Source organism: Phoca vitulina, unplaced genomic scaffold (genome assembly GCF_004348235.1).
Source record: "Phoca vitulina isolate PV1807 unplaced genomic scaffold, GSC_HSeal_1.0 scaffold43, whole genome shotgun sequence".
In the NCBI taxonomy this organism is placed as follows: Eukaryota; Metazoa; Chordata; class Mammalia; order Carnivora; family Phocidae; genus Phoca; species Phoca vitulina.
In genome coordinates, this window is record NW_022589746.1 from 13926525 (window position 1) to 13952787 (window position 26263).

Below are 26263 nucleotides of genomic sequence, written 5' to 3' on the forward strand. Positions count from 1 at the left end.
ATATATATAATGCAAGCCAAATATGTAATTTTAAATTTCTAGTAGCAACATTAAAAAAGTAAAAAGTAAAATAAAAAAGTAAAAAAGAAACAAGTGCAATGAATTTAACAGTAGATCTTATTTTAACCCGACATATCCAAAATATTACACCCAAAATATGTAGCTCACTATGTGGTTAGTGGATATAGTATTATACAGCATGGCTTGAACAGTCATGGGAAGCTCAGGTCAGAGAAGTTATTGCTCAAGGTCAAGCTTGGAAGGTTCAGTGGCAGGTCTTGTTTCTTTATAATTGGTAATGACCATTATGGTACGTGGAAGTATATTTATAACTCCTTTGTCATATAGCTGATGGTCTAGAGCTGCACTATCCAATACAGGCGACTGCTTGAGTTCTCATTAAAGTGAATTAAAATTAAATGAAATTAGCATGTGGCGTTTCCTATGGAGGGCAAGTTGGTCAGAGCAGGAGAAGCTGCGGTCACAGTCTGGACACTGGAAAGATTTGATTCCAGTATGTTTTCGGAAATGTCTTGTCAGTTCATCAGACCGAGCAAATTTCCATGTGCATCCTTCCCATGTACATTTGTAGGGTTTTTCTCCTGTGTGTGTTCTTCTGTGCGCTTTCAAGTGAGAGCTCTTAGTGTACACCTTGTTGCATCCATCATAGTCGCATCTGTGGATCTTGTGCTTCCTTTGGGTGTCTGGAGATTCCACAGGTAAAGGTCTCTTTTCTGGTTGCACTATGACTGACGGGTGATTCTCTTGCAACAGTGCTTGCGGGGGGGACACTGAGTTCATTAAAGGGGGTGACATTTCTTCAGGATAATAATCTGTCCTCTGTGGTTCAATCCCAGGTTCTATTTTAATTTTTTTCTGTAATATAGGCTTCTCATATGATTCAATTACAGGTATACTTGCATGCTGCTATTTGAGTTCTCCATCTCCTCCGACAAGGAGACCATGAGCGGCTGCTGGAGGTGTCTGGTGTACGCCACATGCTAGTTTGAATGGCTCCGTCCCCCACTCAGCGTGGCTCCCCACTCTCCCGGCTCTCTCTCTATCCTCCTTCCCATGATCTAACTCATTTTTTACATGTACATTTTAATTTGGATTCGGCTGGTCTGAATCTCTGAATTTGTATCATTCAAACTTCCATATGGTCAGTAGTAGATGTTCTTTAATCCTCCTCTCCTTACCACGGGTCGGATCTAAAGAATGTGAACACTTTTTTTTTTTTTTTCCGGGGATGCTAAGCAAACCCTTCTTACAGATACACTTAATGTAACAAGAACAAGGGAACACGTGAACTTAAAATAACCAATTGTCGGTTTCTCCATGTATTTCTCAAAAGAATGTCAAAGTAAATGTATTAGAAATACAAAAAAAAAAAAATTAAATGAAATTAAAAATTGATTTCTTCAATCCTACTAGCCACTTTCATGGGCTCCCTAGCCCCACGAGGTTGGTGCCTGCCCATGGGAGAGCACAAGTATAGACTTTTTCTCCTGATCTCTTTGAACATTCAAGCAATATGGAGATACATTGTTTTTCTTCCACTGACTGTCTCCACTAACAGCCCTAGCTCAGTCTTCCCTCTACTTCCTATAGGGAAACCCTGGAGACAATGCGATATACATTCTTCCAGTTCCTGTCTATGTACTTTGTACATATGAATATTCATGTGTATTGCTTTCTGGTTGTTTATATAAATGGCATCGTTCTTTTTGTATTTAGTAATTTGTTTTTATTTACATATTTCCTGAGGGAATTCCATATTTATACATATATGCCCACACAAGTTATTTTAATTCTTTCACAGTATTCTGTTATGCTTACAGTATACAATACCTCTGTGTGTATGTAGCCTATTTTTAATATTTTGCTATTGCAAACAATGAAACAGTGACTCTCATTTTGCATATCTTTTCTTTTTGCATTTGTATATTTCTTTTGAACAATTTTTTTTTTGTGTATTTATTTTTATTTTCTTTCTTTTTTTTTTAATTTTTTTTTTATAGTTAGGTTAATCCCCATACATTACATCATTAGTTTTAGATATAGTGTTCCATGATTCATTGTTTGTGCATAACACCCAGTGCTCCATGCAGAACGTGCCCTCCTCAATACCCATCACCAGGCTAAACCATCCTCCCACCCCCCTCCCCTCTAGAACCCTCCGTTTGTTTTTCAGAGTCCATCGTCTCTCATGGTTCGTCTACCCCTCCGATTTCCCCCCCTTCATTCTTCCCCTCCTGCTACATTCTTCTTCTTTTTTACTTTCTTAACATATATTGCATTATTTGTTTCAGAGGTACAGATCTGAGATTTAACAGTCTTGCACAACTCACAGCGCTTACCAGAGCACATACCCTCCCCAGTGTCCATCACCCAGTCACCCTATCCCTCCCACCCCACCCCCCACTCCAGCAACCCTCAGTTTGTTTCCTGAGATTAAGAATTCCTCATATCAGTGAGGTCATATGATACATGTCTTTCTCTGTTTGACTTATTTCGCTCAGCATAATACCCTCCAGTTCCATCCACGTCGTTGCAAATGGCAAGATCTCATTCCTTTTGGTGGCTGCATAATATTCCATTGTGTATATATACCACATCTTCTTTATCCATTCATCTGTCGTTGGACATCTTGGCTCTTTCCACAGTTTGGCTATTGTGGACATTGCTGCTATAAACATCGGGGTGCACGTAGCCTTTCGGGTCCCTACTTTTGTATCTTTGGGGTAAATACCCAGTAGTGCAATTGCTGGATCATATGGTAGCTCTATTTTCAACTTTTTGAGGAACCTCCATACTGTTTTCCAGAGTGGCTGCACCAGCTTGCATTCCCACCAACAGTGTAGGATGGTTCCCCTTTCTCCGCATCCCCGCCAACATCTGTCATTTCCTGACTTGTTAATTTTAGCCATTCTGACTGGTGTGAGGTGGTATCTCATTGAGGTTTTGATTTGGATTTCCCTGATGCCAAGCGATGTTGAGCACTTTTTCATGTGTCTGTTGGCCATTTGGATGTCTTCTTTGGAAAAATGTCTGTTCATGTCTTCTGCCCATTTCTTGATTGGATTCTTTGTTCTTTTGGTGTTGAGTTTGATGAGTTCTTTATAGATTTCGGATACTAGCCCTTTATCTGATCTGTCATTTGCAAATATCTTCTCCCATTCTGTCGGTTGTCTTTTGGTTTTGTTGACTGTTTCCTTTGCTGTGCAAAAGCTTTTTATCTTGATGAAATCCCAATAGTTCATTTTTGCCCTTGCTTCCCTTGTCGTTGGCAATGTTTCTAGGAAGAAGTTGCTGCGGCTGAGGTCGAAGAGGTTGCTGCCTGTGTTCTCCTCTAGGATTTTGATGGACTCCTGTCTCACATTGAGGTCTTTCAACCATTTGGAGTCTATTTTTGTGTGTGGTGTAAGGAAATGGTCCAGTTTCATTCTTCTGCATGTGGCTGTCCAATTTTCCCAACACCATTTGTTGAAGAGACTGTCTTTTTTCCATTGGACATTCTTTCCTGCTTTGTCAAAGATTAGTTGACCATAGAGTTGAGGGTCCATTTCTGGGCTCTCTATTCTGTTCCATTGATCTATGTGTCTGTTTTTGTGCCAGTACCATACTGTCTTGATGATGACAGCTTTGTAGTAGAGCTGGAAGTCCGGAATTGTGATGCCGCCAGCTTTGCTTTTCTTTTTCAACATTCCTCTGGCTATGCGGGGTCTTTTCTGGTTCCATACAAATTTTAGGATTATTTGTTCCATTTCTTTGAAGAAAGTGGATGGTATTTTGATGGGGATTGCATTGAATGTGTAGATTGCTCTAGGTAGGATTGACATCTTCACAATATTTGTTCTTCCAATCCATGAGCATGGAACGTTTTTCCATTTCTTTGTGTCTTCCTCAATTTCTTTCATGAGTATTTTATAGTTTTCTGAGTACAGATCCTTTGCCTCTTTGGTTAGATTTATTCCTAGGTATCTTATGGTTTTGGGTGCAATTGTAAATGGGATCGACTCCTTAATTTCTCTTTCTTCTGACTTGTTGTTGGTGTATAGGAATGCCACTGACTTCTGTGCATTGATTTTATATCCTGCCACTTGACTGAATTCCTGTATGAGTTCTAGCAGTTTTGGGGTGGAGTCTTTGGGATTTTCCACATAAAGTATCATATCATCTGCAGAGAGTGAGAGCTTGACTTCTTCTTTGCCGATTTGGATGCCTTTTATTTCTTTTTGTTGTCTGATTGCTGTGGCTAGGACTTCCAATACTATGTTGAATAGCAGTGGTGATAGTGGACGTCCCTGCCACGTTCCTGACCTTAGGGGGAAAGCTCTCAGTTTTTCCCCATTGAGAATGATATTCGCTGTAGGTTTTTCATAGATGGCTTTTATGATATTGAGGTATATACCCTCTATCCCTATACTCTGAAGAGTTTTGATCAAGAAAGGATGCTGTACTTTGTCAAATGCTTTTTCTGCATCTATTGAGAGGATCATGTGATTCTTGTTTTTTCTTTTGTTAATGTATTGTATCACGTTGATTGATTTGCGGATGTTGAACCAACCTTGCAGCCCAGGGATAAATCCGACTTGGTCGTGGTGAATAATCCTTTTAATGTACTGTTGGATCCTATTGGCTAGTATTTTGGTGAGAATTTTTGCATCCATGTTCATCAGGGATATTGGTCTGTAATTCTCCTTTTTGATGGGGTCTTTGTCTGGTTTTGGGATCAAGGTAATGCTGGCCTCATGAAATGAGTTTGGAAGTTTTCCTTCCATTTCTATTTTTTGGAACAGTTTCAGAAGAATAGGTATTAATTCTTCTTGAAATGTTTGGTAGAATTCCCCTGGGAAGCCATCTGGCCCTGGGCTTTTGTTTTTTGGGAGATTTTTGATGACTGCTTCAATTTCCTTAGTGGTTATAGGTCTGTTCAGGTTTTCTATTTCTTCCTGGTTCAGTTTTGGTAGTTGATACATCTCTAGGAATGCATCCATTTCTTCCAGGTTATCTAATTTGCTGGCATAGAGTTGCTCATAATATGTTCTTATAATTGTTTGTATTTCTTTGGTGTTGGTTGTGATCTCTCCTCTTTCATTCATGATTTTGTTGATTTGGGTCATTTCTCTTTTCTTTTTGATAAGTCTGGCCAGGGGGTTTATCAATCTTGTTAATTCTTTCAAAGAACCAGCTCCTAGTTTCGTTGATCTGTTCTACTGTTCTTTTGGTTTCTATTTCATTGATTTCTGCTCTGATCTTTATTATTTCTCTTCTCCTGCTGGGTTTAGGCTTTATTTGCTGTTCTTTCTCCAGCTCCTTTAGGTGTAGGGTTAGGTTGTGTACTTGAGACCTTTCTTGTTTCTTGAGAAAGGCTTGTATTGCTATATACTTTCCTCTTAGGACTGCCTTTGCTGCATCCCAAAGATTTTGAATAGTTGTGTTTTCATTTTCATTGGTTTCCATGAATTTTTTTAATTCTTCTTTAATTTCCTGGTTGACCCATTCATTCTTCAGTAGGATGCTCTTTAGCCTCCATGTATTTGAGTTCATTCCGACTTTCCTCTTGTGACTGAGTTCTAGTTTCAAAGCATTGTGGTCTGAAAATATGCAGGGAATGATCCCAATCTTTTGGTATCGGTTGAGACCTGATTTATGACCTAGGATGTGATCTATTCTGGAAAATGTTCCATGGGCACTAGAGAAGAATGTGTATTCCGTTGCTTTGGGATGGAATGTTCTGAATATGTCTGTGAAGTCCATTTGTTCCAGTGTGTCATTTAAAGTCTTTATTTCCTTGTTGATCTTTTGCTTAGATGATCTGTCCATTTCAGTGAGGGGGGTGTTAAAGTCCCCCACTATTATTGTATTGTTGTTGATGTGTTTCTTTGCTTTTGTTATTAATTGCCTTATATAATTGGCTGCTCCCATGTTAGGGGCATAGATATTTACAATTGTTAGATCTTCTTGTTGGATAGACCCTTTAAGTAGGATATAGTGTCCTTCCTCATCTCTTATTACAGTCTTTGGTTTAAAATCTAATTTGTCTGATATAAGGATTGCCACCCCAGCTTTCTTTTGGTGTCCATTAGCATGGTAAATGGTTTTCCACCCCCTCACTCTAAATCTGGGGGTGTCTTTGGGTCTAAAATGAGTCTCTTGCAGACAGCATATCGATGGGTCTTGTTTTTTAATCCAATCTGATAGGCTTTGTCTTTTGATTGGGGCATTTAGCCCATTTCCATTCAGGGTAACTATTGAAAGATAGGAATTTAGTGCCATTGTATTGCCTGTAAAGTGACTGTTACTGTATATTGTTTGTGTTCCTTTCTGGTCTATGTTGCTTTTAGGCTCTCTCTTTGCTTAGAGGACCCCTTTCAAGATTTCTTGTAGGGCTGGTTTCGTGTTTGCAAATTCCTTTAGTTTTTGTTTGTCCTGGAAGCTTTTTATCTCTCCTTCAATTTTCAATGACAGCCTAGCTGGATATAGTATTCTTGGCTGCATATTTTTCTCATTTAGTGCTCTGAATATGTCCTGCCAGTCCTTTCTGGCCTGCCAGGTCTCTGTGGATAAGTCTGTTGCCAATCTAATGTTTCTACCATTGTAGGTTACAGATCTCTTCTCCCGAGCTGCTTTCAGGATTTTCTCTTTGTCTCTGAGACTCGTAAGTTTTACTATTAGATGTCGAGGTGTTGACCTATTTTTATTGATTTTGAGAGGGGTTCTCTGTGCTTCCTGGGTTTTGATGCCTGTTTCCTTCCCCAAATTAGGGAAGTTCTCTGCTATAATTTGCTCCATTATACCTTCTGCCCCTCTCTCTCTTTCTTCTTCTTCTGGGATCCCAATTATTCTAATGTTGTTTCGTCTTATGGTATCGTTTATCTCTCGAATTCTGCCCTCGTGATCCAGTAGTTGTTTATCTCTCTTTTTCTCAGCTTCTTTATTTTCCATCATTTAGTCTTCTATCTCACTGATTCTTTCTTCTGCCTCATTTATCCTAGCAGTTAGCGCCCCCATATTTGATTGCACCTCATTAATAGCCTTTTTGATTTCGACTTGGTTAGATTTTAGTTCTTTTACTTCTCCAGAAAGGGTTTCTCTAATAACTTCCATGCTTTTTTCAAGCCCAGCTAGTATCTTTAAAGTGATGATTCTGAACTCTAGATCTGACATCGTACTAATGTCCATATTGAGTAGGTCCCTGGCAGTCGGTACTACCTCTTGTTCTTTTTGTTGAGGTGATTTTTTCCATCTTGTCATTTTGTGCAGAGGAGAATAGATTAATGAGAAAACAAAATGCTAGCAGGGTAACAACTTCCCCAGAAAATATACTCTAAACAAATCAGAAAAGACCTGAAGCAGTGGGAAAAGAAAGGGAAAGAGAGAAAAAAGAAAAAGAAAGAAAAAAAGAAAAAAGATAAAGATAAAGATAAAAACAAACAAAAACAGAACAAAACAAAACAAAAACAGAATGTGATCAAATATGATCAGGCTGGTGCATAGATCAGTGCTACACACTAGATTTTGGGTGTATTTTGGTCTGTTAGAAGAAAGTGCCTCCCAAAATTTTAAAGAAAGAAAAACTTATATATGTACAAAAATAAGGGTTGATATGATGAAGGGATGGAATATGGCTGTAAAGATGGAAATTATAAAAAATTTTATAAAAGGAATTGATAAGTTGTTTGAAAAAAGAAAGAAGAGGATTTAAAAAAAAAAAAAAAGAAAAGAGGGAGAGAATGTGATCAGGCAGGGGAGTAGAAAAAACCATACACTAGAGATTTAGAGTATATTTTGATCTGTTAGAAGAAACTATCTCAAAATTTTAAAGAGGGAACAACTTATATATATATGCTAAAAATACGGGTAACTACTATGAAGGGATAGAATATGACTCTAAAAATGAAAAATAAAAATGTTTTTTTTAAAAAAGGTATTGATAAGATGTTGGTTGAAAAAGGGAAAAAGAAAAATTCAAAAAAAAAACAAGAAAAAAGAAAAAAGAAAAAAAGACAGCTAAAAAAAATAATTTACTTTGAAAGGCTAAAGAATCATGGTAAAAAAGCCATGAATTCTATGTGCAGTATTCCCCTAGCGCTGGAGTTCTGCCGTTCTCACTGATCGGTAAACCCGTTCTTGGCTGGCTGTTCTCGCTGATCTTCTGGGGGAGGGGCCTGTTGCTGCGGTTCCCAAATGTCTTTGCCGGAGGCAGAATTGCCCCGCCCTTGCCGGTCCGGGCCAAGTAATCTGCTCGGGTTTGCTCTCCGGAGCTTTTGTTCCCTGCAAGCTTTCCGTACAGCTTTGGAGGCGGAGAGTGAAAATGGTGGCCTCCCAGTCTCCGCCCGGAGGAGCCGAGAACTTGGGGCCCCGCTCCTCAGTGAGCCCCCAGGGACAAGCAGTCAGTCACTCCCGTCTCCCCGGTCTCTGGCCGCACTCCGTGCTCACCCGGCCTGTGACCGCGCATTTCTATCTCTGGCACCTGACCCCGGGTGGAGTCTCCAAACCCAGCAGATCCCCGCGGTGCGCTCCCGCACCTCTCCTCCCGGGGGAAGAAGGTGAGTCTCCCCGGATCTGCCGCTTGTTGGGTCCCTGCTGGAGGAGTAGTGGCCTGGCTGTGCCGCGGATCACGGTTTATAGCAACCCCGAGCTGAGAGCCCGCGCCTGGGCTCCATCTCTGCAGCCGGCTTCCCTGCTCCGATACCTGGGAGCTCTGCCGCACTCAGGCACCCCCGGTCTTTCTGTGACCCCAAGGGTCCTGAGACCACACTGTCCCGTGAGGGTTCCACCCCCTGCTTAGCCACCAGAGTGACCTCCCTCAGTGGAGCAGACTTCTAAAAGTTCCGATTTTGTGCTCCGTGGCTCTATCACTTGCCAGAAGCGGCCGACGGAGGCCCCTCCCCCGCCGTCTATCCTCCCGAATATCGCCTCGGATTCACTTCTCCACACGTCCTACCTTCCAGAAAGTGGTCGCTTTTCTGTTCAGAGAGTTGTTGCTATTCTTTTCTTCGATCTCCTGTTGAGTTTGTAGGTGTTCAGAATGGTTTGATCCCTATCCAGCTGAATTCCTGAGACCAGACGAAATCCAGGTCTCCTACTCCTCCACCATCTTGCTCCGCCCTCCTCTTTTGAACAATTTTCTAAAGGTATGTTCACTTCATCCAAGTATATACATGTTTTAAATTTTGGTAGGTATTTCCAATCTGCCTTTCAAATACCCCTCCCATTTGAAATGCCACCTTTATCTCAAACTATATTTCCAATACAAAGGTCCTGTTTCTTATTTTTTTTAATGATTAGTTTTTCTATGCCTGCATAAATATTTTCTTAGTTACCAAGCATCATGGTATATTTTAATAGCTGCTAGAACAAGTCTGCTTATTTATTTAATCATTCATTCACTTAATGTCTGTTATTCCTGACCATTCTCTCTTTCATATGAACATTAGAACCAATAACTTCTTCAACCAAAACTCACAGGCCACGCCCACCTGAAATATAGTATATTCAGGAGGGTTTGGATATACTTCCTTTGAATTTGTCAGAATTCAAAGTACAATCTGCATAGGGCAGATTTTCTAGATATAACAGACTGATTTCACTGAGAAATGACAAGGCATTGCCCATTAATATACTTGCATATTTTAGGCAGTTGTAAAATCTTTATTGAATGAGGAAGACCAGACCCTGCTATTACCTTTTAAATAATGTATTTAAGGATAAATGGCCTCCTGGCAGTGATCACTAACTTTAGGATTTTGACTTATTATGTTTCTGTACTGATTCATCTCCACAATCATTTAACTCCAAAATTCTTTAACACAATTAAATCTATGTTTCAGGAGTTCCTTTCTGAAATAAGGGAAAGTGCATATTTCAATCATGTTTTCCTATTGTGGTTGCCTTCAGCTCAGAATTAATGTAAAAATGACAATTCTATTTAAAAACCTCTAGAAATGTAAGTGGGATTAAATGTTTATGAAAATCAGCTTGTGTTATATATTTATTCATTTCAAAATAAGGGGAAAAAGCGATGAAAAAAAGCTTTCAAACCTTCTGGCTATTTCCCTAGTAACACCTTTTAAGTTTGAAACATTTTGAGGAAAATTTTGCAATTCTAAGAAAAAGCTGCAAAAGGCAAGCCTTCCAAATGAAAGAAAATCTAAAGTAAGAGAAAGAAAAGCTTCTTTCTTCTTAATAAATTATATTCAATGGAGGTGCTTTTTCTCTAAATTCTCTCCTGTTTACTATGAACCTAAGAGAAAACCTGGCAGGTAGAAAAGTATAGGCAAGCACATGTTTGGGCTATTTGAACCTTAAATGAAAACGAGAGAGAGAGGAAAAAAAAAGTCCCAGGCATCGATGCAGACTAAATCACAAACTATAAAATCTACAGCTCTCCCCCATTCAACACATCAGTTTTACAGTTTTAAAGATATTTCTCAAATTTCTGTAAAAAGTAAACAGAAAATTATGAGAATAAATACTTTTCTAAGCTGATGTAGCAATATGTATTTCATTTAATGCTCTTTGTATTTTTAATGTATTTTTGTGACATTTTTGCAATTCAGTCATGTTTGTGATGAATTCAAAAGTGCACATTCTTACAACTGGAGCGTGCTCGGTAAATTTGTTTCAGTTTCACACCACCAAGACGCAGGATGTCACACTCTTCAGAAAAGTCAAAATAGCAACAGAAACCCTGTGAATGTGAGACTCTGCTGAGGAGTTTCATATTCTAGAACCATCACATGTGTTTGATTTTGTGTGCTTTCATTCCATACCCAAAACATAAGAACTTGTACAACAGTTTGAGAACTGGGGTGATTTCATTTGTGTTTAATGTATGTTTTATTAAAACCCTGTTGCTTATAAAAACCTCTTCTACTGTCAAAACCCATTCTGGATCTAAAACAAGAGGTCACAGGGGAAGTGCAAAATTCTCCAAAGGCCTTGGCGTGCAGCATGAAGTCCCAGCCGGTCGTGGTTTCCCACTGTGTGACCTCATGAGGCTCCCAGATATGAATTTTCACAAGTGGAAAGGGTAGACTCTTGGTGCAGTTGACCCAAGGCCATTAAGCCATCACTTAGCAAGTGAAAATAACACGTCAAAAGGTGACACTTCCTAAGTGATCTGAGTCTGGTTTCCCCCCAACCACCCCCCGCCCCCGGCCACTAAACTGGTTCAGATAGAATTGTGTATCCCTCAGAAGTGGGAAGGGAGTAGAAAAAAAATTTTAATCTGGTTAATATAATTACATATTTCCAACTAAATACAACCAAGGTTGTGCTATGCAAGGGGAGGGGGGATGGTTGGCCAATCTCTTGCTCTCTAGCTCTCTTTTTGTTAAGTAGGCTCCACACCCAAAGTGGGGCTTGTACTCACTGAGATCAAGAGTCAGATGTTCTAAGACTGCCTTTAGTTTTTGTAATTTTAATTTTAACATATTCCACGTACATATGTCTTTAACCTCAATGGCAATATGTCCAGACCAGAGTTTCTCAATGTCAGTACTAATGTTTGGACCTGATAATTCTTTGCCATGGGAAGCTGTCCTGTGCACAATAGGATGGTTCACACATCCCTGGCCTCTATGTATTAGATGCCAATGTAGCCTGTCCACCCTACATGCATATGCACACAGTTGTGCCAACTCAACATGTCTCCCATCCTTGCCAGATGTCCCCTGGGATGCAAAATGTCCTGGCCTATGTCTTTGCTTGTTTTCCAAGTACAAAGACAGTTTGCTGGTGAGTCCATTCACCTGTTCATAATATTTATTTATTTATTTAAATTTTTTGCGTAGAGAGAGGTCATAAGACTTTTTTCCCTTATGAAATCAGAAGGATATAATGCAATTAAAACACCATTAAGTAGGGTAAATATGTGTGTGTGTGTGTGTGTGTGTGTGTGTGTGTGTGTGTGTGTGTGGAGAGAAAGAGAGAGAGAGAGAGAATGTTTGACAGGTTCAACTGGGGTAAAATTATTGAATTGGTAAGTGCCTTGTCCCAGCAAGTAAAATGTTACCATGGTTTGGAGGTGTGTAGTCAAAGAAAGAATGGTGTCAGTATTCCTATAGAAATACTAAACATGCATAGAATTTTGCTTCTTTTTGGTGAACTTACATAGGGTATCACGTGCCAGACACAGGACTGAGCACCTAGCATATGGGACTTCATCCATTAGGAGGTACGACTACTATTCTCATTATACAAAAGAGGAAACTGATGTGTGGCAGGATTATGTGATGCCCCCCCCCCCCCCCCCGTTTCACTTGCAGAAAGAACCGTAACTAGATTAGACAGACAGACTCAGCTCCTAGTATAGCAACATGCTGGACTATTTTGGCTTACTTAAAATTACTGCATTATTCGTTGAAAATGTTTATCTCCCAGACATTTTAAGATATTCAGTGACCCCTAAATTTCATCAATGTGTTTTCAGTAAATAGATACTTATTCTATTGCTAATGAATCCAAACATCTTTAGATCAGTTAATAGGACATATTGAGTGTGTATGTGAGGGGGAAAGTAGCATAAAGCATTCCAAAGAACAATACAAATAATCTCTTTAATGACCACTGTCTGAGATATTTTTATGTTATAATTCTCCTCATTGCTGTGGAAAACTGAGCAGACTGAAAATGTAAATCCTCAGGAAACAATAGCTACAGAATCTCTTGAAGCATTTTGTATCGCTCTTCCATAATCTGTGTAACATAAAGCAAATGCATCTCATTTTATCAGTTAGATACAGTTTCCAGCCCATCACATTTATGAAGGTCGCAAGCCGTATGATTAAGAACACAGGTTTGGGTGTCAGAAATCCTTGAGTTCATTAAGAACATAGGTTTGGGTGTCAGAAATCCTTGAGTTCAAATTCTGTTTTCACTGCATACTCTCTGTAACTTTAAGCCTCAGCTTTTTTTTTTAATCTATAAAAGGGAACAAAAATACTACTCATAAGTTTTTTGTGCATATGAGGTGATCAGGTAGATATAATGTATGTGAAGCAATGACCACCTTCTCCCTGCAGTAAATTCTCCTTAAATGTGGGTTTATGTACAGTCATGTACCTGTGTGCTTAGGTCCAGTGATTTTTCGTGAGGAGATAATTATGTCCAGTCATATTTCCAGAGATGGGTTAGGCTACTAACTATGGTTACCTTACTAGGAGTCCCTTGAGAACCCCTTCTGTTGTGGCCATAATCCAACCATTGAGCAAAGACCAGGAGAGCTATGGCCATGCTCTGTTAGCTGGGGAGGCTCTGGAGCTCCTAAAGACAGTGCCAGTGGCCATTTCAAGCACAGCAGAAGTTAGTGGAGGGTGAGTGCACTGTGGCAGGAATTGAAGGCACCGGCTTCCTATCTTCAATCATAGATGCTTCTTACCTTCCAGTCAAGACCGGTGTTGAGCAGGGTCTCCAGGGAGCCATCATCTTACCCTCTCCCTTTCCCCAGCCACTCTCAGGATGGTTTCCTGCTATGACTGCATCCATTTTCCCTCCTTTGGATAACACAATCCTGATTTTCTTTGGGAAGCCACCTCTGCGTCCTCAGCCGTGTTGTTTTGGCTGGATCCCGATCAGCTTAAAGCAACTGGAATACCCAGACTCCTGCCACATGACTGGTTTGGGATGGGGCACAGAAGGCAGTCCAGGGGATGGAAGGAGATCCTGCTGGGGGTCCGTGAAACAGAATCTTCTTCTCCTTTTCTAGATTGTGGGGTAAGAATATGTGAGCTGCGGAACGTTTACAGCCACGTTGCTTCTGTAAGACAAGATCATGGCGGCTCAGAGTAGCCACTAGGGAAGACGTTTAAATAGCCGGAAGAAGCCTAGCTTGCAACTAACCCTGCATTTGAACTTTATGGGTAAAGAGCCAGTAAATACTCCTTTTCTTCCTCCTCTTCCTACTCCCCTTCTCCTTCTTCTCCTTCTTTGACTAATTTAAGTCAGTTTTCATTTGTGTCTAAGATCTCCCGATTCACCCACATTTTATTTCCATAACATCTTCATCTTTTATTGTAGAACATATCCTGTGCCTTGCATTTATGGGTACTTATGTCCACATGTCTGTATCTTGCACGAGGCGCAGGGGCGGGGTTGGGTAGGAAGGATAATCTAGATGATTGTCTTCTTTCTCTCCCCTTGGGACATGGTAGTATTTTTACATGCAGTCAGTCCTCAAGAGGGATAATTGTTGAATGAACAAACAAACGAATGAACGAATGAATGAACATATAGCTGTAATAATACAGCTTTAAACATTTCTCAGGCTTGGCAAGGTGATATTATTTGCAGTTTACTTTTTAAATTCCCAGCGACTAATGAGTTAGCTATTATTTAACTGATTTATTTCCACTACAAAAAAAGAGAGGTAAAGCAAAGATAAAGGGTCCCGAACCTTTGCTCTGATCCTGGGTAAAAGAAAATTGTGTGGACTCACACTGGAGATGGGAAAGCACTTTTTCTTCCTAAGGAAATACCGTGTGACGAAGGTCCCAGCCCCGGTGTGTGTGGGGGGGCAGGAGTCTCGGTTCAGCTGTACAGATACCTGGAGCCCTGGTGTGGTGAGTTTGCTGGAAAGGCCTGGCGGCCATGGAACGGCAGGTGGATGTCTGGAAGGGGATAGGAGTAGTGAATTCTGAGCCATCCGGCAGGTCCTCCAGTCCTCCGCTGTTTTTGTTGATTTCAGTTTATTTTTCCATGAGAATGTTTGGTGACCTGTGGGAGAACACAGAGAAGTGCTGCTAGAACAATCAACCATTTTTAGAAGGATTTCTTACGATCAGTATCAGGCTGGAGTTGATACGCTCTCTTGCTGCTCCATGGTGCAGTTATGGGTTTGGGGCAATGGATACCTCATGCGGTAAAGTGGGTGATGGTGACTTATCTGGAGGGCATGTGTGGAGGGGAGACACAGTGCAAGAACCTCTTCGTGCCTCTGCCAAGGGTGGCCATGGCCAAGAGGAAAGAGCAACAGCTAGACGCGGAGCCCTGGCTGGTGTTACATGGAGGCTGAGTGTTTCTCCTTTACAGTGGGAGGCCCTGGCAGAGACCAGCTCTGTGGTGGAGACTGAGCCACAGCTTTTCACTGTATCAGAACTCGGCTTCCCTTTGATCCCAGAACCCCTGAATCTTTGCTTATTATTTTGTATTGTTTTTGTATCTGATATTTATTTAATACCATCCAGCTGGTGGGTTCGATTACTGAATCTATTCTAATGAGAGGAGCTAATCCCCTGAGAAGATGAGCACCACCTCCTAGAACAGATTGTAGCCATGGTCCTGGGCTCAGGAAGTACACTGCAGTGGGAGCCCACCCCCTCAAGCTGCTGGCTTCCCCACTCAGTGGTTCTCTGAGCTTGGGCAAGTTACTCCCTTTCTCCATGTCTTAACTCCTTACCTGAAAAATGGGATAAAAATAGCACCTCCTTCATAAAGTCAAACAGATTAAAACATGTGTTTGGGACGTAGGAAGCACAGTACATTATTGGCATGTAGCAAGTACCCAGAACATGTTAGCTGAAACTTTATGTTTAGCACATTGAATCCGTAAAAATCACAGCTCCTATTTATGGGTGGAAGGCTCTTTGTGATGAAATTAAATTTCTGCCTCACCTATCCACTGACCTAGGACTCTTATATCCCCTCTCAAGATAAAAATCACCACCAAACCCACATATTTAAGTCTTGGACTGGTGGGTTGTTGTATCCAAGTCTACCATGGAGTAATTATTTTTTTTTTTTTATTTTAAAGATTTTATTTATTTATTTGACAAAGAGAGACACAGCGAGAGAGGGAACACAAGCAGGGCGAGTGGGAGAGGGAGAAGCAGGCTTCCCGCGGAGCAGGGAGCCCGATGTGGGGCTCGATCCCAGGACCCTGGGATCAAGACCTGAGCCGGAGGCAGACACTTAACGACTGAGCCACCCAGACGCCCCTACCATGGAGTAATTATTGAAGTTGCAGCATTGCCCACATCCCCACTGCAGCCCTTTGAAGACACAGCACCAGTAGGACCCTCTGTGTGTTGTTAAATGACCTCGGGGACCCACCTGGAGAGCTGTTCTATTTTCTCTTAACCTCCTCTGTTGCTTTTCATATAAACAAGTGAAACTTTTTTTTAATTAAAAAAATCTGAGGTCAGTTAGGAACGTCCTTGTGACTTTTGTGTAGTGTAAAACAGACCCTCTGGGGAAATGAATCAGGCTAATATCTGGTTAGCTGGCTCATGCTAGGAGCGATCCAATAAAATACCGACTTTCAAGTTCTCTCCCACACCCTTCTTGCTCCTCTTCCCTCTCCTCTCTACAACGCTGCCAGAGCGTGTAGTTACTTGCTTGGCACCAGCCCTCCCTGCCAACGATCGGTTCCAGGAGGACAGACATTGTCTCTCTTCCCTCCACATTTTATTGTCAGAGACTAGTGTGGTGCCTGATTCATAGTACTATATTTAGTAAATATTTGGTAAGCTACTAATGAACATCCAAATGTTGGCTAGGAAAACAGAGCATGCTGAATCCCAACATCAGCTGATTTGGAAGGGTGGGTCAGCTGTTGCCAGAGAGCCACACAACTTCTCCCTGAAGAACCTACTGGTGAACTTTTGTGGCATGTTTCCCTGTGTGCTGACCGATGAATGAAAGGTAATACATAATATTTTGTGGTACCGAATGACATCCATTTTAAGTTAGAATTTATACACAGCTATAAATTCTGTGTGTTTATTCCAATTCCAAATTCTATGTGTTTATTCCAAGCTGCTCAAAGGAATTGGAATAAACATACACAAAATCTCTCCTTTCAGAAATTCCATCAAAAACATGGTTCAAGTAAATGGAAGTGAGTGGTTGTGTTAATCCAACTTGGGAGTGGTCTTTCCATTGCTCTTTATGTTGTAATTGCATCACTTCAATTTTTTTTCTCATTATACAACATACCCACTGATAAGAAATACTGATACATACTAATACTCTCCTCCCCAAAATGGGAAAAGAAGTCCTTTCCATTTATTTTCAACCAGAGACGACTTAGATTAACAACTGATTAACAATTGAGAATATATCCTACTTTTATAGATATGTAAATCTGCTGAATTTATTTTATTGAAATTAACATGATTTTTTCTATCTTCTCTTTATTATAGAAACAAAATCTACGTTAAAAAATCAAACCATATGAAATATTAAGAAAATGAAAGTTTCAAGTAATCTCATGCCCTAGAGTCACTCTACTCAAAAACATGGTCCCTAACCCTGCAATGGTCTGCCTCAAACCATTTGTTACTAGTCTGCTAGGATGTAAGGAAACTAAACAGTTAAAAACTTTAACAGCAATTTGACATTTTAATTGTATTTTATAAAACTTTTGTTTCCCAAAGGATTAGAAAAAATAACGAGTTTTAAAGATCTGGTTCTTCACCACAGATAGACTGAAAAACACTGGATTAGAAAGAGTTTGCTTTATGTTCGTTGAGATCATTTTCAAAACCTAGGCTACTCTATCTGTGTGTCTATGTATGAATACCTACCTATCGATATACACAGACACACGGCACGTACATGTATTTATTCACAAGACCTATATATGGAGAGAAACACACATACACAGATGTACAGATATATATAACAATACTGAAGCTTTAACAAAAATGAAATTCCAATAATGAAACACAGAGCATATGTTTTCCTGTTTAATCCTCAAAATGGCAACAGGAATGGGCTACAATAATTGCCCCTATTTCACAAAGAGATTTCTGTTCCCTAAACTCAATAATAAATTCTCAGCAGAAGTAAGTGCTCAAAGGAATTTCACATTGAGGTATGCATCTAGAACTTTTGAAAAGACACACACACACAGAAAAAACTGAAATAACTCAGAATTAGAGCCAAGACTCCAGAAAGTGGACTCAACCAACAAAATCTTGTGGCTGCATCTGGCACGTGAGGACACGAGATCTATGATAAATAATGTGTAAGGTGACATCATGTCCACTCGCCAAGTTCTGTGCTGACCATCATTCCATCTGTGACTAGATTCCAAGTTTCTGGGGGCCTCTCTTCTACCAAGTAACCAACAGTGGAGTATCTGCTGATTGTACGTCTTGCCTCCTGGGCCCTCCTCCTGCTCACAGTAGGTGTTGATTCCAGAGATGGAAGTCAGGGATAGAGTCAAGGGTAGGTCGTCCTGAGGGGCAACCCCAAGCGATCCTCTGTGCTGACTCTTCTACCGTGAGCAGGTACACTCAGCAAAATTCCCAGGAAATTCTCTGGAAATCTGAGCAAAGCATACATGGCCAAATAATATAAGCGTAGAAGAATATTTTGCCAATAATTTATGTGACACTTCTTTTTGCTCTATGTGAATACATCCCTAATTCCTGCATTTAAAGTACCAAATCAGGGGTGCCTGGGTGGCTCAGTCAGTTAAGCATCTGCCTTCGGCTCAGGTCATGGTCTCAGGGTCCTGGGATCGAGTCCCACGTCGGGCTCCCTGCTCAGCGGGGAGTTTGCTTCTCCCTCTCCCTCTGCCTGCTGCTCCCCTTGCTTGTGCTCTCTCTCTGTCAAATAAATAAATAAAATCTTAAAAAAAAAAATAAAGTACCAAGTTAAAGTACCCAGGTCACTGATTTTGGTCACTATAGGCTTATTTTGTAGAGGTAAATAGTTTTACTTGTGGAAAGCCTACTTGCAAGCTTCTCTGTCTCAGTTTTCTCAGGAGCTGTACATTCATGGCAAATTATCCTTTTTTCTCTCTTTTCCCCCTCCTCTGAAAGAAAACCTAATATCTACTTTGTATATAATTGGTGACAATTCTGGTATAAGAATTTGACATATGTTCCTATTGAAAGGGTCACTGATTTGCTTTATTTTTAATCTGCAATAAGAACTGAAATCATCAATCAAGGAACTTTGTTTTTTTCTCTATGAGACAGTGAATCATAAGGATGAGACCAAGCCAATGTACCTCCATTCTGTGGGGCTTCTCAGCCACACCTGGATCACCCCATCTGAAATACTTCCCAAGCTGTCTGACTGCAGTAGGTCAGCCACCTGATACAGATGATTAACCTCACAGTTCAAAAGAAGTGAGAATTTCAGTGGGAAGTTTTCACTTCTGGTATTCTGTTTGCTGATTTTTACAATCCAAATCCTGATAGTTGATTGCTAAATCTCTATGATCATAAATTAGACCCAGCAGAAGGAAAATAAAGGATTTTTTGGGGGGAGGGCACTTTGTCACAGGATATATAGTGCTAATTATATTTCTTTAAAAAAAACAATGTATAGCCATTTATATGAAAAGTCAGAAGGGTATATAAACCCAATGATGAAAGGAAGTTGTTCATGAAAGAGAAGATTATAGGTTTTTTTTCTTTTTTTGGTTTGTATTTATGTTTTTTTCCTGCAATAACTATTATTGTTTAATTAAAATAAGTTTTTAAATTAGAGTATTATACATAATTTCAGTTATTTAAAAAATAAAAATTTTAATGAGAAGATTATTTTCCTTTCAGGAGAAAATTATTGTGCTTCATATTTGTTAAACATGCGGTAATTACAATAAGGAAGGAATGAAATACACTTGAGCTTTGTATCTAACAAACCTGAGCTTAAAATCCTGGTTGCCAGATAAAACACAACCTATCAAGTTAAATTTGAATTTCAGATCCCAATTTTTTTTTTAAATATAAGTATGTTCCATCTATTTTATGGAACACACTTATATTAGAAATTATTTGTTGTACACGTGGAATTCAAATTTAACTGACAATGATTTTTATTTACAAAAGCTGGTAACCCCAGTCATTGGGTAGGTTACTCTCTGTCTGGATATTAGTGTTCCCATATGTCAAACGAAGAGAGTTACCTACAGCATTGGTTTCTCTGAGGATTATGGGGAAAAAACATTTTCTGTGATGTTCGTGAAGCTTATGCTCCGCCTTCTGGCTACATCTGCACAGTCCCATGCCTGATTTTATATTCATAATTTTCTTAAAACCTCCCCTGCCCCCAACTATATAAACTGTGGGGCTCTCTGCATTTCCCATCCTCCCTTGGAGAAACATTTATGTGTATTAAGCAGCTTGCACAGAGTAGGCATTCAGTAAGAGTAAGTCCTTTTTCCTGATGACAGGCATGCGATAAAACTGAGTGTTACATAAATGCAAAAATAAATAAATATTTATTTAGCAGCCCTGAGGGAACATTCTGGTTAAACCTTTGGTCAGTACTTACTTGAATCAAGAGCGCTAATGACCTTTCTTAATTTTTTTATTCTCTCATTGTCTGTGGGGTTGCATATGGTTAAGTGACCTATTATTTGCCCCAAACTTTAATATGAGAAGAATACTGTTTGCAACTCTATAGAGGTAAACAAGAAAGTAAACTTAGGCTTGATTCAGTTTGGTGCTTAGGAACAAGATGGAATTCAAATGTTATTTGAAGGGATAAATTTTGATTCATGAGGTATGAAGTAGGTAAAGAAAATATTTTCTTTTCAGTTCTCACTGTGTGCAGGCGGAGGCCAGCCTAAAGTGGGGTGTGCAGGGACAGAGCCGATGGCTCCTTGTAAGTGCCCACAGGAATATAATTATATGGATTCTGGGAGACTAGTAGCCCTCCTCTGTTGGCAGCCACGTACATCAACAGAGACTCAGGAGAGAGCCCACTCTTGGTTTGGGAAATAACTTAGACCAAGAAATGAATCACAGTAAAGAAGAGACTGGAGAGAGAGTTATTTGCCTTCTCCTCACCAAAAAGAATGAGTTTTCAGTACCCTGCTGGAAAAACACAGATCCTTTGCATTCATATGTGCATTTTCCCCTCCCTGCCTCAATAACTCTGGATATCTCTTACAGAAGAACACTTAAAAACACAATGGCTGCAAATTTTATTTATTAGTGACCCCCTCGATACTTACCAAAATTTATCAAAACCCAAATTTCCTGCTATTTTCTTTTTTTTTTAAGATTTTATTTTTTATTTGACAGAGAGAGACACAGCGAGAGAGGGAACACAAACAGGGGGAGTGGGAGAGGGAGAAGCAGACTCCCGCGGAGCAGGGAGCCCGATGCGGGGCTCAATCCCAGGACCCTGGGATCATGACCTGAGCCGAAGCCAGACACTTAACGGACTGAGCCACCCAGGTGCCCCCCTCCTGCTATTTTCACTGCAAAATAAATTTTAAGCTTTAAAGAGTAAAAAAGAAAAAAAAAAAAAAGGTACATTTCAGAATTATTTTTTCAACACATTTAAAGAACAAACATGAATTTTAATGCTCTTTCATTATTATGTTGACAATATCTAAATCTGCAAAAGAGGAGTTAATGGCTCATCATTAGACTCAGGGCAATTAACTGCAAATTAGACTGGCAGAAAAAAGATAAGAACCTTTGAATCTGGGCATGGAACCACTCAGCGCATCGTTATTTTACTCATGAAAAGGGCCATTTATTCTTAAACGGATTCGTTTTTGAAACTACAATGAGAGGAAAGGAAATTCACAAGGAAACATTCTTACAAGTAAGCCAGGAGACTATTGATCTGTGAAGGATATTTGCTGAACAGGGGGACAAAAACCAACATGAGCTTTGTCGCCAGGACCTGTTTCCAGCTTTTCAGAGCAGGTGGTGTCAGGGAATGGGCAGAGTCTGACACACACACAGACCCCAGGCCGGCCGCCCTGCGCTCGGGTGCTTGCGGGAGCGCACCGTTCACGCGGGAGCTTGAAGGCCTGCTCACTGACCCAGTGGTATCAGACATTTCGCCTTACATCCTCTCCTCCTGCTACTTAGAAAATAGAAATGGGCAATGGGCCATTGCTTGCCTTGAAGAATGTAGATGCTACTGTGTTTTTCGTTGCAGAGACCGAACAGATGTAATAGGAAAGCACAGGATCTTACTGTGTTTTCCTAGCAGTCTTAAGAAAAATAGGGGAGTGGAAACTCCACCGCCTGGCTCATGAACGTCAGAGACATTAACAACCTGGTCGAGGCCGAAGGTGAAGGTCCTAAAAATGGCACCGAACTGCCTGAAGTCTGAATAGCAAGGGCATTTTGCAGATTAACATCCACGACTCCACAGTCTGCACTGGGACGCTCACTGGAAGCTCCTTGGTGCTTTCTGATCACGTGTCGACCTCCTCCTCCTCCTCCCATCCCCCTCCTCCTCCTCTCTTCCCCCTCTTCCTCCTCCTCTCCCTCCTCCCCCTCCCCTCTTCCTCCTCCTCCTCCTCCTCCAATTTCCAAGCCAGAACTGAGGCTTGAGAATTGCTGGTGGCCCATCTCAATCCCTATTTCAGGGCGAGTAAGAATGATCACCCTTGTGAGAGAAAGGCCTCCGCTCCGGGCGCCAAAATCATCTTCCTTATCTAGGTCAAGGAAGCCTGCTTCCTTTTTGGTTGTTCAGACTCCTTAGTGTAATTCAGCTGCTCCTAGGAGAGCTTTAGGCTCTGCTGACAAAATAGACCATCTCCTAAGGCAGAATCAATCTATCAGCAGAAGGAGATCTATAAATGTATTTCTGGCAGATCTTGCGACCACCCTACGACGTAGAGCGGCCTGAATCCTTATGTTACATTAGATGGGAGGGAAGTGAGTCTCTAGTAATTTCCATGACTTGTCTTGGCCATAAGGCCTGCTGGGGGCCCCACCTTCAAACATTAGGCTCCTGCACACACCTTCACCAGGAAACCCCTTCTGCGCGCAAAGGCAAAGCCGGTAAAATAGTTAACAGCTACTTGCTGCTGTTTTGCCAATTCTGCATTTTGGCCACGAGTTAGCGTTTCTCGAGTAACAGAGGTTTGAGTGGTAACTGTTGAAAAGTGTTCCTGCTAATATATACCCTCCGAGAGGTTACTTTGCTGTTTGATTACCCTGAGCTGCTTTAACTATTCTACCCTTTCCTCATGTTGTGCTTTAATGTCAGGAGCTCATAGGGATTTTAACAGGGTAGATATAATCAAATATTGGGGCACTTGGGTGGTTCAGTCACCAATTGAGCATCTGATTCTTGGTTTTGGCTCAGGTCATGATCTCAGGGTCCTGAGATTGAGCCCCACATCGGGCTTCATGCTGAGCATGGAGTCTACTTGAGATTCTCTCTCTCTCCCTCTCCCTCTGTCTCTCCTCCCACTCTCTCTCTGTGTCTCTCTAAAATAAATAAACAAATCTTTATATATATATATATATATATATAAAATCAAATATTGAAGTATATTTCAAGGGCTACTGAAGAAGCCTCCTTGTTTTGGCTCGGGGTCGGTCCCATAGCCTCTTGTGGGTTGGAGTTGTCTGCATTCCTGAAACGTGATGAAAGCATCCTGGGAAGTGGGGGGGGGGGGGGGGCGTCTTATTCTAACCTTGGCTGCTCCCAAGGACACCGGATTCTTTTCTGAGGAAAGTGGCTTTAGGAAAATGAGAGAAATCATCTTATAATTTGCCATTAGTTCACATTCATGTTCACGAACTCTTTGGCAGTTATGAATAACTGAAGGAGAACACACATGTGAAAAAAAGGTTGCCCAAGTTTACTACGCTGGAGAGAACAGTCCGTTTTTATTTCTTTAAACAGCTTTTCTGTAGGAGTCAAGACCCTTGACTAAGATTGGTCATTGTACCATTAGAATTTGAAAGTGTATTTTCTTCATTTACATGAAAGATAAATCCTGCCACCGAGAATCTTATCTTTTTTATAAATAAGCCAATATTTTCCTAAACCATATGGTTTGTCCATTGGATTTCTTGTTTCTGGGTTGTAGGAGTTACATGAAAGACATGATTACCAAACATGCAAAGTCAATGTCATCCTGTACGTGAGTTCCATTCTCTCATCTCTCAATATCTCCAAGTTGAAAAATGTCATTTTGGACATTGGCTAATAGAATGTGCTTCAGGGCAAGGAACTTGTAGTCTAAATTTTCACTCCCTCAGAAAATACTAATTTCCCCACATGTCTTTTTTTCAGGGCTGTAGAGACTACGGCGCCACCGTATTTAAAACCATGTTTTACCTTTGTAATCTGAAGTTTAATATGATCTCAAAAGACTGGTCATGAAGGATGAACATGGCTCTTTCCACTGATCTTAGAAATGAGAGTTGTCATGGGGATAGAAGACTTGTGAATAACATAAAAAATGGAAACACAGACTCCCTTTGCTCTCATACAGCACGATGAAGTACAAGTCTCTTGTTCTTAACCACCCCCTTTTGAAAAAGTGGATAATTCCACCATTTGTTCTCAAAAGAAAGGTTTTCGCTAGAGAGAGACAGCTTGAACAGTCTCATCTGCTTGCTCAGCTCCCCAAGCAGGTAATTGTAGAGAGAAAAGACAATTCTTTGATCTCAGTGAGGTGCTAATTTGTAAGATTTTGGAGCTGTTTGGGCCTTAGGAAGCGGGGATCAGTCCGTAAACAATGGCATTTATCTGGCAGCCGATTACGGACACATTACTATCTCCGTGCTTATTCATTTACACTGGTGTTTGAAGACAGGACTGTGTGTCAATAAAGGAATTAGACCAGACACCTCTGTCCATCAGCTTTATCTCAGTTTGCTGACAGGAACAGTAGGGGACGGTAAGCAACAGAAGACACTTCAAAGTGTCCTAGCCTCGCTTCTGCAGCTAAGACAAACAACATTTACTGCCTCAGCAGTAGCACACAGCGAGCGTAAGACAGCGGAGGAAGATGAAAGAATGAGCCCAGTCATCAAACACAGACCCGCCCACACCCCACTCCCGGCGGCTCCCTCGGCTTCGTGAAGGTTTCCGCCCTCAGTGGTGCTGCTTCGGACCTCTCCTTGAGAAGTATGGCAGGGAAAGCGTGCATGAGAAACGTCTACCTGACTCTTCACCAGCTACCCCTCATTCAAGATTTCAATATTAAGTCATTCATTGCTTTCAGCATCTCTGCTGTACACAAGCCAAGTGCCTACCCTGTGCTAGGACCTGTGCTATGACAGACACCTTGAGAAACAGCCCGAGGCTCCAGCACAGCACAGTTCATAGGCGGATGGAAAGGGTATTTGAGGGGGCTGGGCAGATGTGGTCTTCCACGGAACCAACTATACCTTGAAAGGATCCAAAAGTGCCATTTCTGTTTTTAGCACCATCTAAACAGAAAATAACTGGAACAAATACTTGATAGCACTGTCCAGTGAAAACATATCCCAGCTTTCTCCCTCTGCACTTCTAAGTTGGGAATTATGTATCAGCGTATTTTATACACAATTTAGTTAATTTGCTGAAATATAGATTCATTCGTTTATTTGGGAAATTTTTTACTGAATATGTACTACATCAATCCATGCTCCGGTCTGGGATAAAACACAGAACAAGACAGACTAGATCTCTGCTTTAGTGTGAGGAAATAAACAAAAGGCTGGTTAATTGCGGGGTGTCCGGAAATCATATAAAGTGAGCAGAATAAAGAGGAAGTGGTAGGATATGGGGTAAATATGGGGGATGTTGGTATTTTAGAGCAGGTAGTCATGAAAAGAAACTGCGATGAGAAGAAGTAATAATGAGGAGAAGGAGTTTCCTGTCAGGGACCACGCATGGAAATGCCGAAGCAACAGAGGGGAGAGCAGGACGGCTGGAGCCGAGAGAAAGTGGCGTCAGGCACGATGGACAGCAGAACCAGACAGGTGGACAGGACGTACGTCCCAGATGAAGTCAGAGGTGATGAGGATCACGCTGTGTGGGTGCTTTCCAGGGGGGGTGAGAATTCTAGAAAATATTCTAACTTTAGTCCACCCACACACAGCATTTGACCGAGTTCATTTCTCCTTTCTCCACTCGCTGGCTGTTCCTTCCCAGCCTCCTGTGCTGGCCCCTCCTCATCCTCTTCCCTTGTCTATTTACCTTCACTTCTTTGATGATCTCACCCCATCTCGTGGCTTCAAATAACACCTCTACAAGAATGGTCACCAAACATACATCTCTAGCCTGTACCTCTCCTCTGCATTCCAAGCTTAGATTTCCAACCTCCTGTTTGACATCTCTGCTGGGATGTCTGCTGTACGTCTCAAAGGCATCCCAAGCAACACCAAGCTCCTAATAAGTACCCCCAAATCCCTTTTCCCCTCAGAATTCCATCTTAGGTGATGGCAATCACCAATCTTCAGTGGATCAGACTGAAAACTGGGCAGTCACTCTTGACTCCTCTCTATCCCATCTCATGGAAGCTAAGTATCTTCTGGCTCGCCCAATTCTAGGATCTCCCCTGAGGCACTGCAGTAGAGTTCTAACTGGTCCCACC

The 26263-nt window shown here is 41.1% G+C and overlaps 1 protein-coding gene across 1 annotated transcript in view; it reads right to left on the reverse strand.

The window, feature by feature from the left end:
* Positions 1–399: 399 nt before the first annotated feature.
* The window catches only part of LOC116648355 (Krueppel-like factor 3), a 178346-nt gene continuing 152482 nt past the window's right edge, over positions 400–26263 (reverse strand). Inside the window, 2 exon segments of the mRNA XM_032430297.1 lie at positions 400–912; positions 915–1001. Coding sequence (XP_032286188.1) covers positions 400–912; positions 915–1001 — 600 coding nt within the window.